Source organism: Pseudoliparis swirei, chromosome 24 (genome assembly GCF_029220125.1).
Source record: "Pseudoliparis swirei isolate HS2019 ecotype Mariana Trench chromosome 24, NWPU_hadal_v1, whole genome shotgun sequence".
In the NCBI taxonomy this organism is placed as follows: Eukaryota; Metazoa; Chordata; class Actinopteri; order Perciformes; family Liparidae; genus Pseudoliparis; species Pseudoliparis swirei.
The window spans coordinates 26371853-26384415 of record NC_079411.1 but is presented as its reverse complement, the minus strand read 5'-3'; the positions used below and the strand labels follow the sequence as shown (position 1 = coordinate 26384415).

General features: G+C 40.7%; 1 protein-coding gene across 1 annotated transcript in view; it reads left to right on the top strand.

The window, feature by feature from the left end:
* The window catches only part of dnah6 (dynein, axonemal, heavy chain 6), a 70859-nt gene that overhangs the window by 27468 nt on the left and 30828 nt on the right, over positions 1-12563 (top strand). The window contains exons 40-47 of the mRNA XM_056409604.1: positions 479-622; positions 2748-2969; positions 6000-6147; positions 6275-6432; positions 7574-7705; positions 8766-8937; positions 11673-11819; positions 12413-12486. Coding sequence (XP_056265579.1) covers positions 479-622; positions 2748-2969; positions 6000-6147; positions 6275-6432; positions 7574-7705; positions 8766-8937; positions 11673-11819; positions 12413-12486 — 1197 coding nt within the window. The remainder of the gene's footprint in view (positions 1-478; positions 623-2747; positions 2970-5999; positions 6148-6274; positions 6433-7573; positions 7706-8765; positions 8938-11672; positions 11820-12412; positions 12487-12563) is intronic.

The window sequence follows — 12563 nt, the reverse complement described above, 5'->3', positions numbered from 1 at the left end:
TATAATTCAAAATGATATATACCGGTGCGTATATATATATATATATATATATTTGTTGTTGTTGTGTGTACCTACCTAGTACAGGCAATACAGATAGGACACACAACAAAGAACAAAAACAAAATGCTATTAAATTATCAGAATTATGAGAGGAAATTCTGGGGGCATTTTTTGCCTCCTCGTGATATCAGGGGCAACATTATATTTCTTAGGGGCAGTTTTGCCCTTTGCCCTTGTGTATTTCTGACGCTGAATACCTTATAGAGTGGACCCCACACATACATACAGTACAGGATTCGTACGGTCATGGAAAACCGGGAAAAGTCTTGGAAAAGTCCTGTAAACCCACTGGTCAACATGTGTATGAACCCTGACAGTAAACACAGGTTGTACTAACTTTGAGCCAAACCGTGACTACTCCTTATTAACATGCAGTTTCTTCCCTTGTTATATGTTTCTGTGTGTGTGTTGGTTCCAGGAGTCCAAACACCTCAACAGTTTATTATGCCAGACCTTCATATTTTGCTACCTGTGGGCGATCGGAGGAAACCTGACCATCTGTCACTGGGATGCTTTCGACACCTTCATCCAAAAGCAGTTTGAAGCCAACGACAATGCAAAGGTAAATATACCTGTATATATATATATACCTGTATATACATGTGCACAGACCCACAGACACACACTGATATAGATTGACAAGATGGAGGGGTTTTTGCCCTATACATATAACACAAAAAAATATACAGACAAATGTCCAGTGGTATAATGCATTTTAAACCTACTTATAATGCTTTATTATCTGCTTGTAGTACGATAAAATTATGGATGTAAGTACTCTTGTATATTCATAATAAAGCCATTTATATGACCGATAAGGTCAAATATCAATACTTTATAATTTCCTTTCACTCATTGACCTTTCTTCACGGAGTATAGTGTATTATAATTTCCATTGTTGTAATACATTACAACATGTTCACAATGCATCTTAATTGCTGTTATAATGCATTATAATGAGATTATAAGTAGTGCTGTGAAAAATAACGCGTTAACTCAGTTAATTAAATTACAGGATTAATTAGTTTGGGTTTTTTTACGCATTTAACGCATGCGCAGAATGAGCTTCCAATCCGTCTGTTGTTGGTCCGTCAACAACTCTTCTCTCGGCTCGCGCGGCAGAGCTCCGATGCTGGCGCGCGCACTGGTGAGCAAGTAAGTGTATATATGTGATTAATCATGATTAATCCACAGAAACCTGTGATTAACCTGATTAAAATGTTTAATCGTTTCACAGCCCTAATTATAAGTGATCATTGTTGCATTAAGTTAAGTGGAAAAAAAATTCTTATAATTATCGTCAAATAAATTTAACTTGAAGCAAACAACGACCACTTAGAGATATTTAAAATCACCTGTAATGGATCATACTGTCACAGTGATTGTAATGCATTATTTAAAATAGGATTATGATGCCAGTCGCTCGTGTGTAACGAAAACATTAAGAAACTAGAACGGGCACTCGGTAGAGCGCATACCTTCGCATATCACAAGATTGGGCATTGAATTATGAACATTTTGGCATTAGTTGCATGCCAATTGGATAAAAATTGACCGTGCTATGGTAAAAAGAAGATGTTGACCTTTTCATGACCTTGACCTTTGACCCCAATATCGAATCAAATGGTCCCGGGATAATAACCAATCATCCCACCAAATGTCATGCGATTCGGTTTAATACTTTTTGTGTTATGCGAGTAACACGCATACAAATAAATAAATAAATACTCGCCGATCAAAACATAACCTTCCGCATTTTCAATGCGAAGGTAAAAAACATCCGTATTTTACATCCCAGTAACCCACTTAGGACCCACTACGATTTCCTTTGAGGGGAAGAGGGTTGTCTTTGCACCACCGGGTGAAGTGAGGTAATGTGTGAGTGCAGGTGATGTGCGATGGGGAGGAGCGGAAGGGGGGGGAAGGTTGGGGGGGTCTCGAGATGGATCATAAGATGCCATTTGAATGGCGCTTTAAAGCGAAGCTCGAGAGGATCCAAACAAAGTGGTCCGATGAATGAGCTGGAGGCCGAAGTGAAACGGGCAGGATGATGTTCAGCAGCTTCCTCTTCTCCGGGCAGTTTGACATAGTATCGTAGAGGAGGAGGAGGGTGGGGGGGATGTTATGAGTCCTTCAGCCCAACATGGAGTGTCAAGTTAATTGTTTGAGAGGTTCGTCTGGGAGGGTAGGAGTGGAAGAGCGTGATGGGGAACATGACTCACTTACCTGAAGCTAATGTAAGTACCAATCCCACACACTTCCACATGGTGTTCATCTCTCTGTGATGATGATGATGTCGTCGTTGTTGTTGTTGTTTTTCGGTGGTGGCATTGTTAAGGTCGTTCAGGTCCGCGAGCTGCTTTGTGCGCGTGTGTTCACCATGAACTCCCAGCTGTTGGCTCCATGAGAAACAAAAGGCGCACGCATGCTCACACATCTGGAACAGCAGGATTCCGGCAAAACAAACGGGGCGGACGGATCCTCGTTCACACGCCCCACGGGGCGACTTCCAAAATACCACCAAACAGACACGACAGAGGAAATGAGTTTCTCAAATGCTTGTTGGTGTGAAGCTAATCACACACACTCTCACTTTTATACATGTTTTTTTGTAAGAGTCATTACACTATATATATTTTCCATTAATGTGCTTTTTTTTTTCCTTCTTCTTTTCGCGTGCCTCGCAGCTCCAGAAGCACGAGACCTTGTGGAGTTTGTACGTGAACTTTAACAACAAGCGCCTGGAGCCGTGGGACAACGTCGTGCCGCCGTTCAAATACAACCGGGAGCAGCCCTTCTTCGAGATGCTGGTGCCCACCGCCGACACCGTCCGCTACGGGTACCTGATGGAGAAGCTGCTGTCGGTGCGACGGTCGGTGCTCTTCACCGGCAGCACCGGAGTGGGGAAGGTACGGTCGCTATGGATACAGGAACATGACGCATCAATCTGTAACACACTGAGATGATAGGTGGAAATCATTTCATCTAAATAATTTAAATCCGCGTTCGCCTCACTTCAGGATCTCTGATGACCTCCGAGGACGAACATGTCATTGAAAACAATGGAAAACAAAACCGCCATGACATTATATATCAGTGTTATTTTCCATTTTCACTGAGTTCAATGTTTTAAACAACTATCAGTCCTGGTTATCAATACCAAATATCAGAATCACATCAGAATCAGAATTAGAAACATGTTTTAGCTACGTGTGTTAGACACGTGAAGAATTTGACAAAACAACAACAACCAAAAACAATCACTAACTAGAACGGGCACTCGGTAGAGCGCATACCTTCGCATTTCACAAGATTGGGCATTGAATTATGAACATTTTGGCATTAGTTGCATGCCAATTGGATAAAAATTGACCGTGCTATGGTAAAAAGAAGATATTGACCTTTTCATGACCTTGACCCGATTGATCCCAAAATCGAATCAAATGGTCCCCGGATAATAACCAATCATCCCACCAAATTTCATACGATTCGGTTTAATACTTTTTTAGTTATGCAAGTAAGACGCATACAAATAAATAAATAAATACATAAATAAATAAATACTAGGGCTGTGAAACGATTACAATTTTTAATCGGGTTAATCACAGGTTTTTGTGGATTAATCATGATTAATCACATATTACCGATATTCTCGGTATATTTTGTGAGAACATAGAGATTTATGACAAAAGATGGATATATACATTTATACATTCTTCTATACAATGGTGCTGCAACTCAGCAGTTATTTAGCAGTTTTCTTCCATATGGAACATTAATACATCTTCATCCTAAACAGAATGTTTAACCCTCCTGTTACCTTAGGGTCAATTTGACCCCATTCAATGTTTAATGTCGGTGTTCTTTGGGGTCAATTTGACCCCAGGCTGTTTTTCACTGTGTCAAACATATAAGAAATATCAACTTTTATATTTATTTAAAGGGCTATTTAGGTAGTCAACAAACAAACATAAAGTACCTCACACTTAAACTTGGGAAGCAATATTAATTCTAATAATTTTCTGGAGGTTTTAATTGCTGGGGTCAAATTGACCGAGGGTAAAATATGTTAGTAAATGTAAAGGTAACAGGAGGGTTAAACATAACATTTTTCTCTTGTTTGTCAACCATTAACTCCACCATGATACAATCTAAAGGCCTCTAGTCTTCCTCTAGCAGCTGCTGAGGCAAACTGACTGTGTGGGTTTTCTTCATGAACTGGGCCGTGATGAAAGGGACGGCGGGGACACCGCTGCAAAGCTGAAACCTCACCGCCCGGACAGGTGGACAGATTGACAAGTGACTTTTTTTGCTCGGTCCCGATGCGCGCGCACGGAGCTCTGTGGCGCGTGAGACGGAGATCGATAAGTGTTAACGCAACGCGAAGAGACAGAAATGACATGCTGCTGTGGAGATACGATCAACAACAGACGTTTAGTTTAATAAAAGAACAAAGACGTGCTATAGAGAACATGTCAGGGGCCGGGCCAATCTTCTTAATGTCATGCGATCTACCGACACTACGCCGCGATCGACTGGCAGGTCGCGATCGACGTGTTGAGACCCTGATCTACAGGAAGTAAAAGTCGTAACAAGGTTTCCGGAGGTGAACCTGCGGAAGGATCATTACCGATGAACAGACCGTCTGCATGAGAGCGGACAGAGTTCAGATTGAAGTGGTGTATTGGAAGCTCATTTTGCAAGTGACTTTTTTTCGTCCCGATGTGCGCGCACACGCCGGCATCCGAGCTCTGCGGTGCGCGAGACGGAGATCGGAGTCGTGTTAACGCGACACTAGAGACAGAATGACACGCTGCTGGAGAGACGACCAACAACAGACGGATTGGAAGCTCATTCTGCGCATGCGTTAAATGCGTTAAAAAAAAAAAACTAGTTAAACCTGTAATTGAATTAACTGAGTTACGTGTTATTTTTCACAGCACTAATAAATACATAAATAAATACACGGCGATCAAAACATAACCTTCCGCATTTTCAATGCGAGGGTAATCAGCGTAAATGCACATTTGAATATAACAACATTTTCAATGAGTTTTCCAAAACATGGGATTTTTTTTCTTCCATCGACTTTTCCAGGCCTGGAAATAACCATTTTTTAAAATTCCATGACTTTTCCAGGTTCTCCCTGTTTATACACGTGTGCAGTTTTTTCTTCAAGAGGGAAAGCCTCCATTGACCTTTTTAAAATAGATGAAACTAGAACGGGCACTCGGTAGAGCGCATACCTTCGCATATCACAAGATTGGGCATTGAATAATGAACATTTTGGCATTAGTTGCATGCCAATTGGACAAAAATGTTACGTGCTATGGTCAAAAAAAGATTTTGACCTTTCCATGACCTTGACCTTTGACCTGATTGATCCCAAAATCTAATCAAATGGTCCCCGGATAATAACCAATCATCCCACCAAATGTCATGCGATTCAAGAAGATTTTGACCTGTTCATGACCTTTGACCTTGACCTTTGACCCGATCAATCCCAAAATCGAATCAACTGGTCCCCGGATAATAACCAATCATCCCAGCAAATTTCATGCGATTCGGTTCAATACTTTTTGAGTTCTGAGAATAACACGCATACAAATAAATAAATAAATAAATACACGGCGATCAAAACATAACCTTCCGCATTTTCAATGCGAAGTTAATGACCACAAACAAAATTTATACAAACACTCATTATGAAGAAATATTGAAAGAAATTCGATTTTTCTAATGAGGTGAAATCAACACATTTATATTACAAGCAAACTCATGCATTGGCTTTATGATTTAATCTATAATACTCTTTATTAATGCTATATTTTTGTGCTTAAACCATAGCTCCGCAAAGTTTGGTGAAAAGCTTTTGAAAGTGATGAATGTGTGTTACTTTCATTTGTGTGTGTGTGTGTGTGTGTCTGCCTCCCTGACAGTCGGTGGTGGCTCGCGGCCTCCTGAACAGCATCCAGGAAAAGGCGGACTACCTCCCGGTCTACATCAACTTCTCGGCTCAGACCTCCTCGGCCCGCACGCAGGAGATCATCGAGTCCAAGCTGGAGAAAAAGAGGAAGAACGTGATGGGTACTGACTCGCACTCACACACTGCAATGTAGAAACTCTTGTCTCTTTCCATCCGTCCATCTTCCAACGCATGCATCTAAGACGTTTGTTCTTCCTCCTCTCCTCGCTTCCTTTCCCCTCCCTGCAGGCGCTCCAGGTAACAAGAAGCTGGTGGTCTTCGTGGACGACCTGAACATGCCGAAACTGGACAGTTACGGCTCTCAGCCCCCGATTGAACTCTTGCGCCAATTCCAGGACTTTTCTGGCTTCTATGACAGAACCAAGTTCTTCTGGAAGGAGATCCAGGTATGGACGTACTGTGTGTACACTGTAAAATGTAATAAGTTAACTTTACTTGAAAAAGGTGAGGAAACCTATTGCCTCAAAATTTCTAAGTAAAGTAGCTCAATCATTTTAAGTTCTTAAAACTAAAAAAAAATGAGTTTCGGCAACTGATGTAATCGGAGTAAACATTAGCTAAGTCAACTCATAATATGTCAGTTCAGACAACTTAAAAAATACGAGTGAAGGTAACTTAAAATCTTAAATAAGATGAGGTACAGTTATGAGTTATGTATGTGCATACATCTGGCGGCGTACAGTTCAGTCAAAGGATGTTAAAGAGTCATACGTCTAACTTATGGCTGTGTGTGAGTCTGATTACAGACCAGTAAACACGCCCCTGTTTCCACTTGAGAAAACGTGTTGCTGTAGGTGAGATGGCAAAACAGTTAAGTAAACAAACAAGTGTATATATAGCTCTTTAGTTGTATTTTTAGTCAGCATCAACTTGTTTTCTAGTTGGACTTTTAATGAAGTTAGTTTATTTATATACGGAACCATACACTGACAACATGCATCTTCTTTTCTTTTTGTTTTGCCCATATGTATTTTTTTAATCTAAAGAAATGATAATAGAATTACTTCTTTATTTTCTTACGCACAGTTTACTAGAAAGTAGAATAATTTACACAATCAGTTCAATAACAATACTGTACAGTTGCCTCTCATCTTTAATAATTTGAATTCCGTTCAGCTTGATGCTACAACGTGCACTCAGTAAATATTTATGTTGTGCTGAAACAATTAATCAATGAATAAGTTAGGGAAAAAAAATTTTTAATGAAGAAAAAAATGCTGATAATCGTTAAATGGCTTTTCAAACAATATTCCGGTCTGCATCATTTTTTACGTTTCACGACATTGTGGATTTTTTAAAGGTTTTCCAACCGTTGGAAAGATGTCACCTTGGGTTCTAGAATATTTGTTCACAAATGTCTGACTTATTATATTTATTTATATTAATATGAATGGAAAACAACTTTTTACTTTAGAGAAAAACATTTTTCTTCCTAATATTTCCCGACATCTTCAACCTGCAGAATCCCAGCTCTGCTTCCCTTCTGTAGCAAAGAGACATGTCCTCCCTTTTTGCTTTCCGCTCCAGGAAATGACCATCGCCGCCGCGTGCGCTCCTCCGGGAGGCGGGCGCAATCACGTGACTCCCCGATTCATCCGCCACTTCAGCATGCTGTGTCTTCCCACGCCGTCGGAACACAGCCTCAAGCAGATCTTCAAAGTGAGGACACTCGTGTACACACACACCGTTTTGAGAAAACGAGCTTTGAAAATGATTTCTATCGAGGATACGTCACACACTCGTACACGGAAGGGCCGTAGTTTTTCCAAAATGTCGGTGATCATCGGTCGCAGTGTGTCCCGCTGTGTTGGAACTCGACTTTTATGGCACATTCAACTGGCAGCTGACATCATCGCTGAGATAAATCCCTTTGATTGCATTATCGGCTTAAACGAAACAGTGAAGTGTGGAAAGGGATGCAACATTGTTCATCATCGTTCCAGGACTGAAATATGTTAACAACAATCTGCGATGAAGCCAATTGGTGATCCAGAGTGTTGTGAAGATGGCAGATAAACAACACCGCTTTGTTGCTTTTTTAATCTTCCCAATTCTACGTCTTCCAGTTTCCCTTTTTAAATGACTGATTACTGGTTGTGGAGAGTTGTTTCCTCTCTCGGTGGCTGAGAATGGTCGTACTATTTGGCCGTTGGTTGTCAGCGAAAAAGCCCTTCGTCGCTGGTGGTTTTGGCATGTCTGGCCCTTTAAACTTTCTGCTAGGGCTTAAAATTACAAACAAAATGTAATGCTGAAAAACTTAACTTATCGTTGAGAGAGAGAGAGAGACTGCCGATTAACTCAGGTGTTTCCACTCTTCTGATGACCCTTGGCCACGCCCCCTTGCAGGGACACGAGCCAATGAGAGAGAGAGAGGACCCAAATGGCGACAACGTTACACGAAAACTTTAAATTTTCTTAATTTATACAAAATAACAGGTCGACAACACACAATCTAAACGGTACAAACAACACTGAGACCAACAGGTTTAAATACACAGGTGCAGTTGATTGGACACAGGTGGAAACAATCAGGAAGAGGGCAGACAATCACAGGGACAGGAAGTGAAGGGGAACAGAGGACGCCAGAGACTTCAAAATAAAACAGGAAGCGAGACACACAAACTCCAGATCCTGACACTATCACTCTCTCACACGTCCAACTCTCCCGACTCCCCGCTGTTATTCACTTTTACTTCCTTATGACCTCTTTCCCCCTCAGTCCATCCTCAGTGGTTTCCTTGGTGACTTTTCCCAAGCGGTGAAGGACTGTGCCGGTCAGATTGTGGACGCGGCCGTGGAGATTTACAACCGCCTGAGTGTAGACCTGCTGCCCACGCCAGCCAAGTCCCACTATGTCTTCAACCTCCGGGACCTCTCCAAGTGTGTCCAAGGTGCGACGCACACACACACACAAAATCGTGTCCAGATCATTCGACACTCAGGGCTCTAAAAATGTGCCAAAATGTCCATTTTGGAGACCTTCTCTGGACTAAAAGCTCTCTAACTTTGTCCTGCTTCACTTTTTCAAAGTCAAACTTTGCAGAGAGAATGTTCACATATTTTAATATGATTCGTGAGAGTTTTAAACTTTTAAACTGCCTCGTTCCAAACATATAATCATCCTGGAAGAGCATTTATTTCAATTCAGACCTGACATTTTTTTTCTTTTTCTGTGTACCATCTTCATTTACTCTTACCTAGTAACATAAAGACTAATATGTACACATCTGGACAAAATATATATATTTTTTAAAAAGGTGACAAATGTAAAAATTATTAAAATAACCCTAGTGGTTGCAGAGATAACGCCCTTTTTAGTTTGGGTATGCAATTTTCGGAGTAGAGGTCTAAAAAAAAAGCTTGGTGCTTAAAAGCAACATAAATATGGGAGCAAAAAAACCAAAACATGCAGAGAACTGAAACACAGGAAGAAGCATAAGGTGTATTTAAATATGAGCTATGCTCACATCTCTCTTTTCCTCAACAGCACGAGCTTTACCGAGAGAGGCTGACAGATACACAGAGTTAAACCCCCATCAATTCTTTGTGCCTCCACAGCTTGAGGGTGCTGCTATGATTTGTCTCTCCAAGCCACATTAGCACCGTTCATGAGCTCCGGCTCAGCCTCATGATCCCAAATCGTCTGCACCATCAGCCCCTCTGCCTTCTTTGCTCCATCCCTCTCTCTCTTTACCCAGAAGGCATCATTACGGCACACAGATGAGCTGAAGTGCTTTCTGTACACAACTTGTTCAGCATTGCTCGTGTGCTCAAACTCACAGTTCTCCATGTTTTATTTTTTTCGAGTTATAGTAAGTAAAGAAATGTACCGTACTCAGAGATATACTTGCTTTTAAGGACGTGTTTGAGAGATCCTGCGTTAGTTTTGGGCTCCAAACACGAATGGTATCGTGGTGTGGCAGTATGGGGATGTGACAGGGTCAGTGGGCACTTCAAGAAGACGAGCGAGAAGACGAGCAAATATTATCCGCATCTGCACAGCGATATTTATGCTCGTCAACAATCGTTTCTTTCTTCTTTACGGTCTGAGGTCTCTGCTGTTGTCAGGTTCTTGTGACGGGGTGAGGCTCAGGCGCAGAGAGACAGGCTGGACGCAATATAAATAACAAAAAAAGCACTCTTTAATGAGGCAAAACAGTTTACAACAAAAAACAAGGTCCAAAAGGGGCAGGCAGAGGATCGTCGGTCAGGGAAGGCAGGCAGGATCAGATACGACAGACAGGACGACGGGGGAAAAAGACACGGAACTAGAGACGACAATCCGACAGCAGACAAGGGAAAGACTGACACAATATATAGGGGGGGAAACACAGGTGTACGACATCAGACAGTAACGAGACAAGAGTGGCTGAGGGCAGGTGCAGGGAATTAAACAATTAAGACAGAAGACACAGAGGAGACATAGGAGACACGAAACACAGGAGACACGGAACACAGGAGAAACAACAGGGTGTTACAGATGTGTTGTAGACTCCTCCATTAAAATGTATTGGACATAAACAACAAATATGTGTACAGTTACATTTACAACACATTTAGTTGTCTGCATGAAGGCGGGATTAAGAAGTAAGTATATCTCCAACCTCATAGGGCAATACGGTTATTGCCTGTGTTCTCCACTAAGACCCTGGACTTTTTGCTCCTGTGCATTGAAGATAAATGAAACAGAACAATTATCAATTCCTTTTTTACATTTTTTTAATTAAAATTCTTTATACTTAGTATTCTATCTCGGTATTTTTACAGTTTGACAATAAATAAATCCTTTGAAAGTAAGGAAGGATACAAATAAATTAAGCATGAATCTGGCCAAGTCTGGCCATAAGGAACAACATTATATAAAGTAAATGTTTAACCCTTGTGTTGCCTTAGGGTCATTTTGACCCGAATCAATATTACACCCTCCCCCCGCCTTTGGGTCATTTTGACCCGATTCAATGTTTCACCCTCCTGTTACCTTTATATTTACTAACATATTTTACCCTTTGGGTTCAATTTGACGCCAGCAATTAAAACCTCCAGAAAATTATTAGAATTAATATTGTTTTCCAAGTTTAAGTGTGAGGCACTTTATGTTTGTTTGTTGACTACCGAAAGAACACCGACATTAAACATTGAATGGGGTCAAATTAATCCTAAGGCGGGGGGAGGGTGTAATATTGATTCCGGTCAAAATGACCCTAAGGCAACACAAGGGTTAAGCAAGTAAATAAGTCAAAGATAATAAGAAAAACACAACAAAGATCAAATCAACCGTGCAACACTGTTTGTCAGTCCATCGTGTCAACCATCAGATATAAAAAATATATTCAAAGAGTTCTAGTCACAGGGTTTCTTATACTTGGACCAAAGATATATATCTATAGAGTTACATCTTAGTTGAGAATAGTGCTTGTCTATCGATGACATAATGAGCCTCAGAGCCTTCAAACTCCAGCAACTTGTGAGGTTAGGGAGGGCCAATCACCTGCCAATGTTCTTATTCTGACATACATTTGGTCCATTTAGTCCATCTTGCTCTGTATTTGTCATTTCTTAGTCTCAGAGAAATAGAACAACTATCAATAACGTCTTCTCGTTGACCGCTCTCTCTCTCGACGTCCAGGTATCCTGCAGTGTGAGTCGAGTCAAGTCAGAGACAAGAACCAGATCTTCCGTCTCTTCTGCCACGAGTGTCAGCGAGTGTTCCACGACCGGCTGATCAACAACCAGGACAAGAGCTACTTCAACACCATCGTCACGGAGATGGCCAGTAAGAAGTCTCTTCTTCTTCTTCTTCTTCTTCTTCTTCTTCTTCTTCTTCTTCTTCTAGTTAAAACATAAATGTCACCTTTTGATGCCCTGTACCAGATTGTAGCTTCAGATAATTAGCATCTGTAGACCATAATGACAGACCATAATAAACATTAAAAAAATAACAAATAATAAACATAAAACAATAATAAACATAAACAATAACAAACAGTCCAGGATAAGACGCACTACAACAGTATGTGTGGTAAGAAGAACACAAAATACACACAATGAGTAGCTCCAGTACAGCACATTAAAAGTAAGTAAATAAATAAAAACTTTAAAAGTAAGTCATTAAAAAACATTAAAAGTAAGTCATAAAAAACATTACAAATAAGTAATAAAAAACATTAAAAGTAAGTAATATATACTATTGAAAGTAAGTAATAAAAAAGATGAAAAGTAAGAAATAAAATCATTAATAATAAGTAATAAAAACCATTCAAAGTAATTGTGCGCATGCTGGACCACTGCGTGTCACTCTCCCCGTGTTTCACTCATAATGCATCGTTTGTGACGCCCCTCCGTTGACCCTCTCTTCCTTTCTGCCAGGCAAATATTTTAGCATCACCTTGGAGCCCTCGTACTTTGTGACTCAGCCCATCATATTTGGGGACTTCATCAAGGTCAGCTTCTCTCTTCTATTAAAAAAAAAGAAGCCGTATACATTTATAATTGATTTACTCCTAAAACACCTATCGAC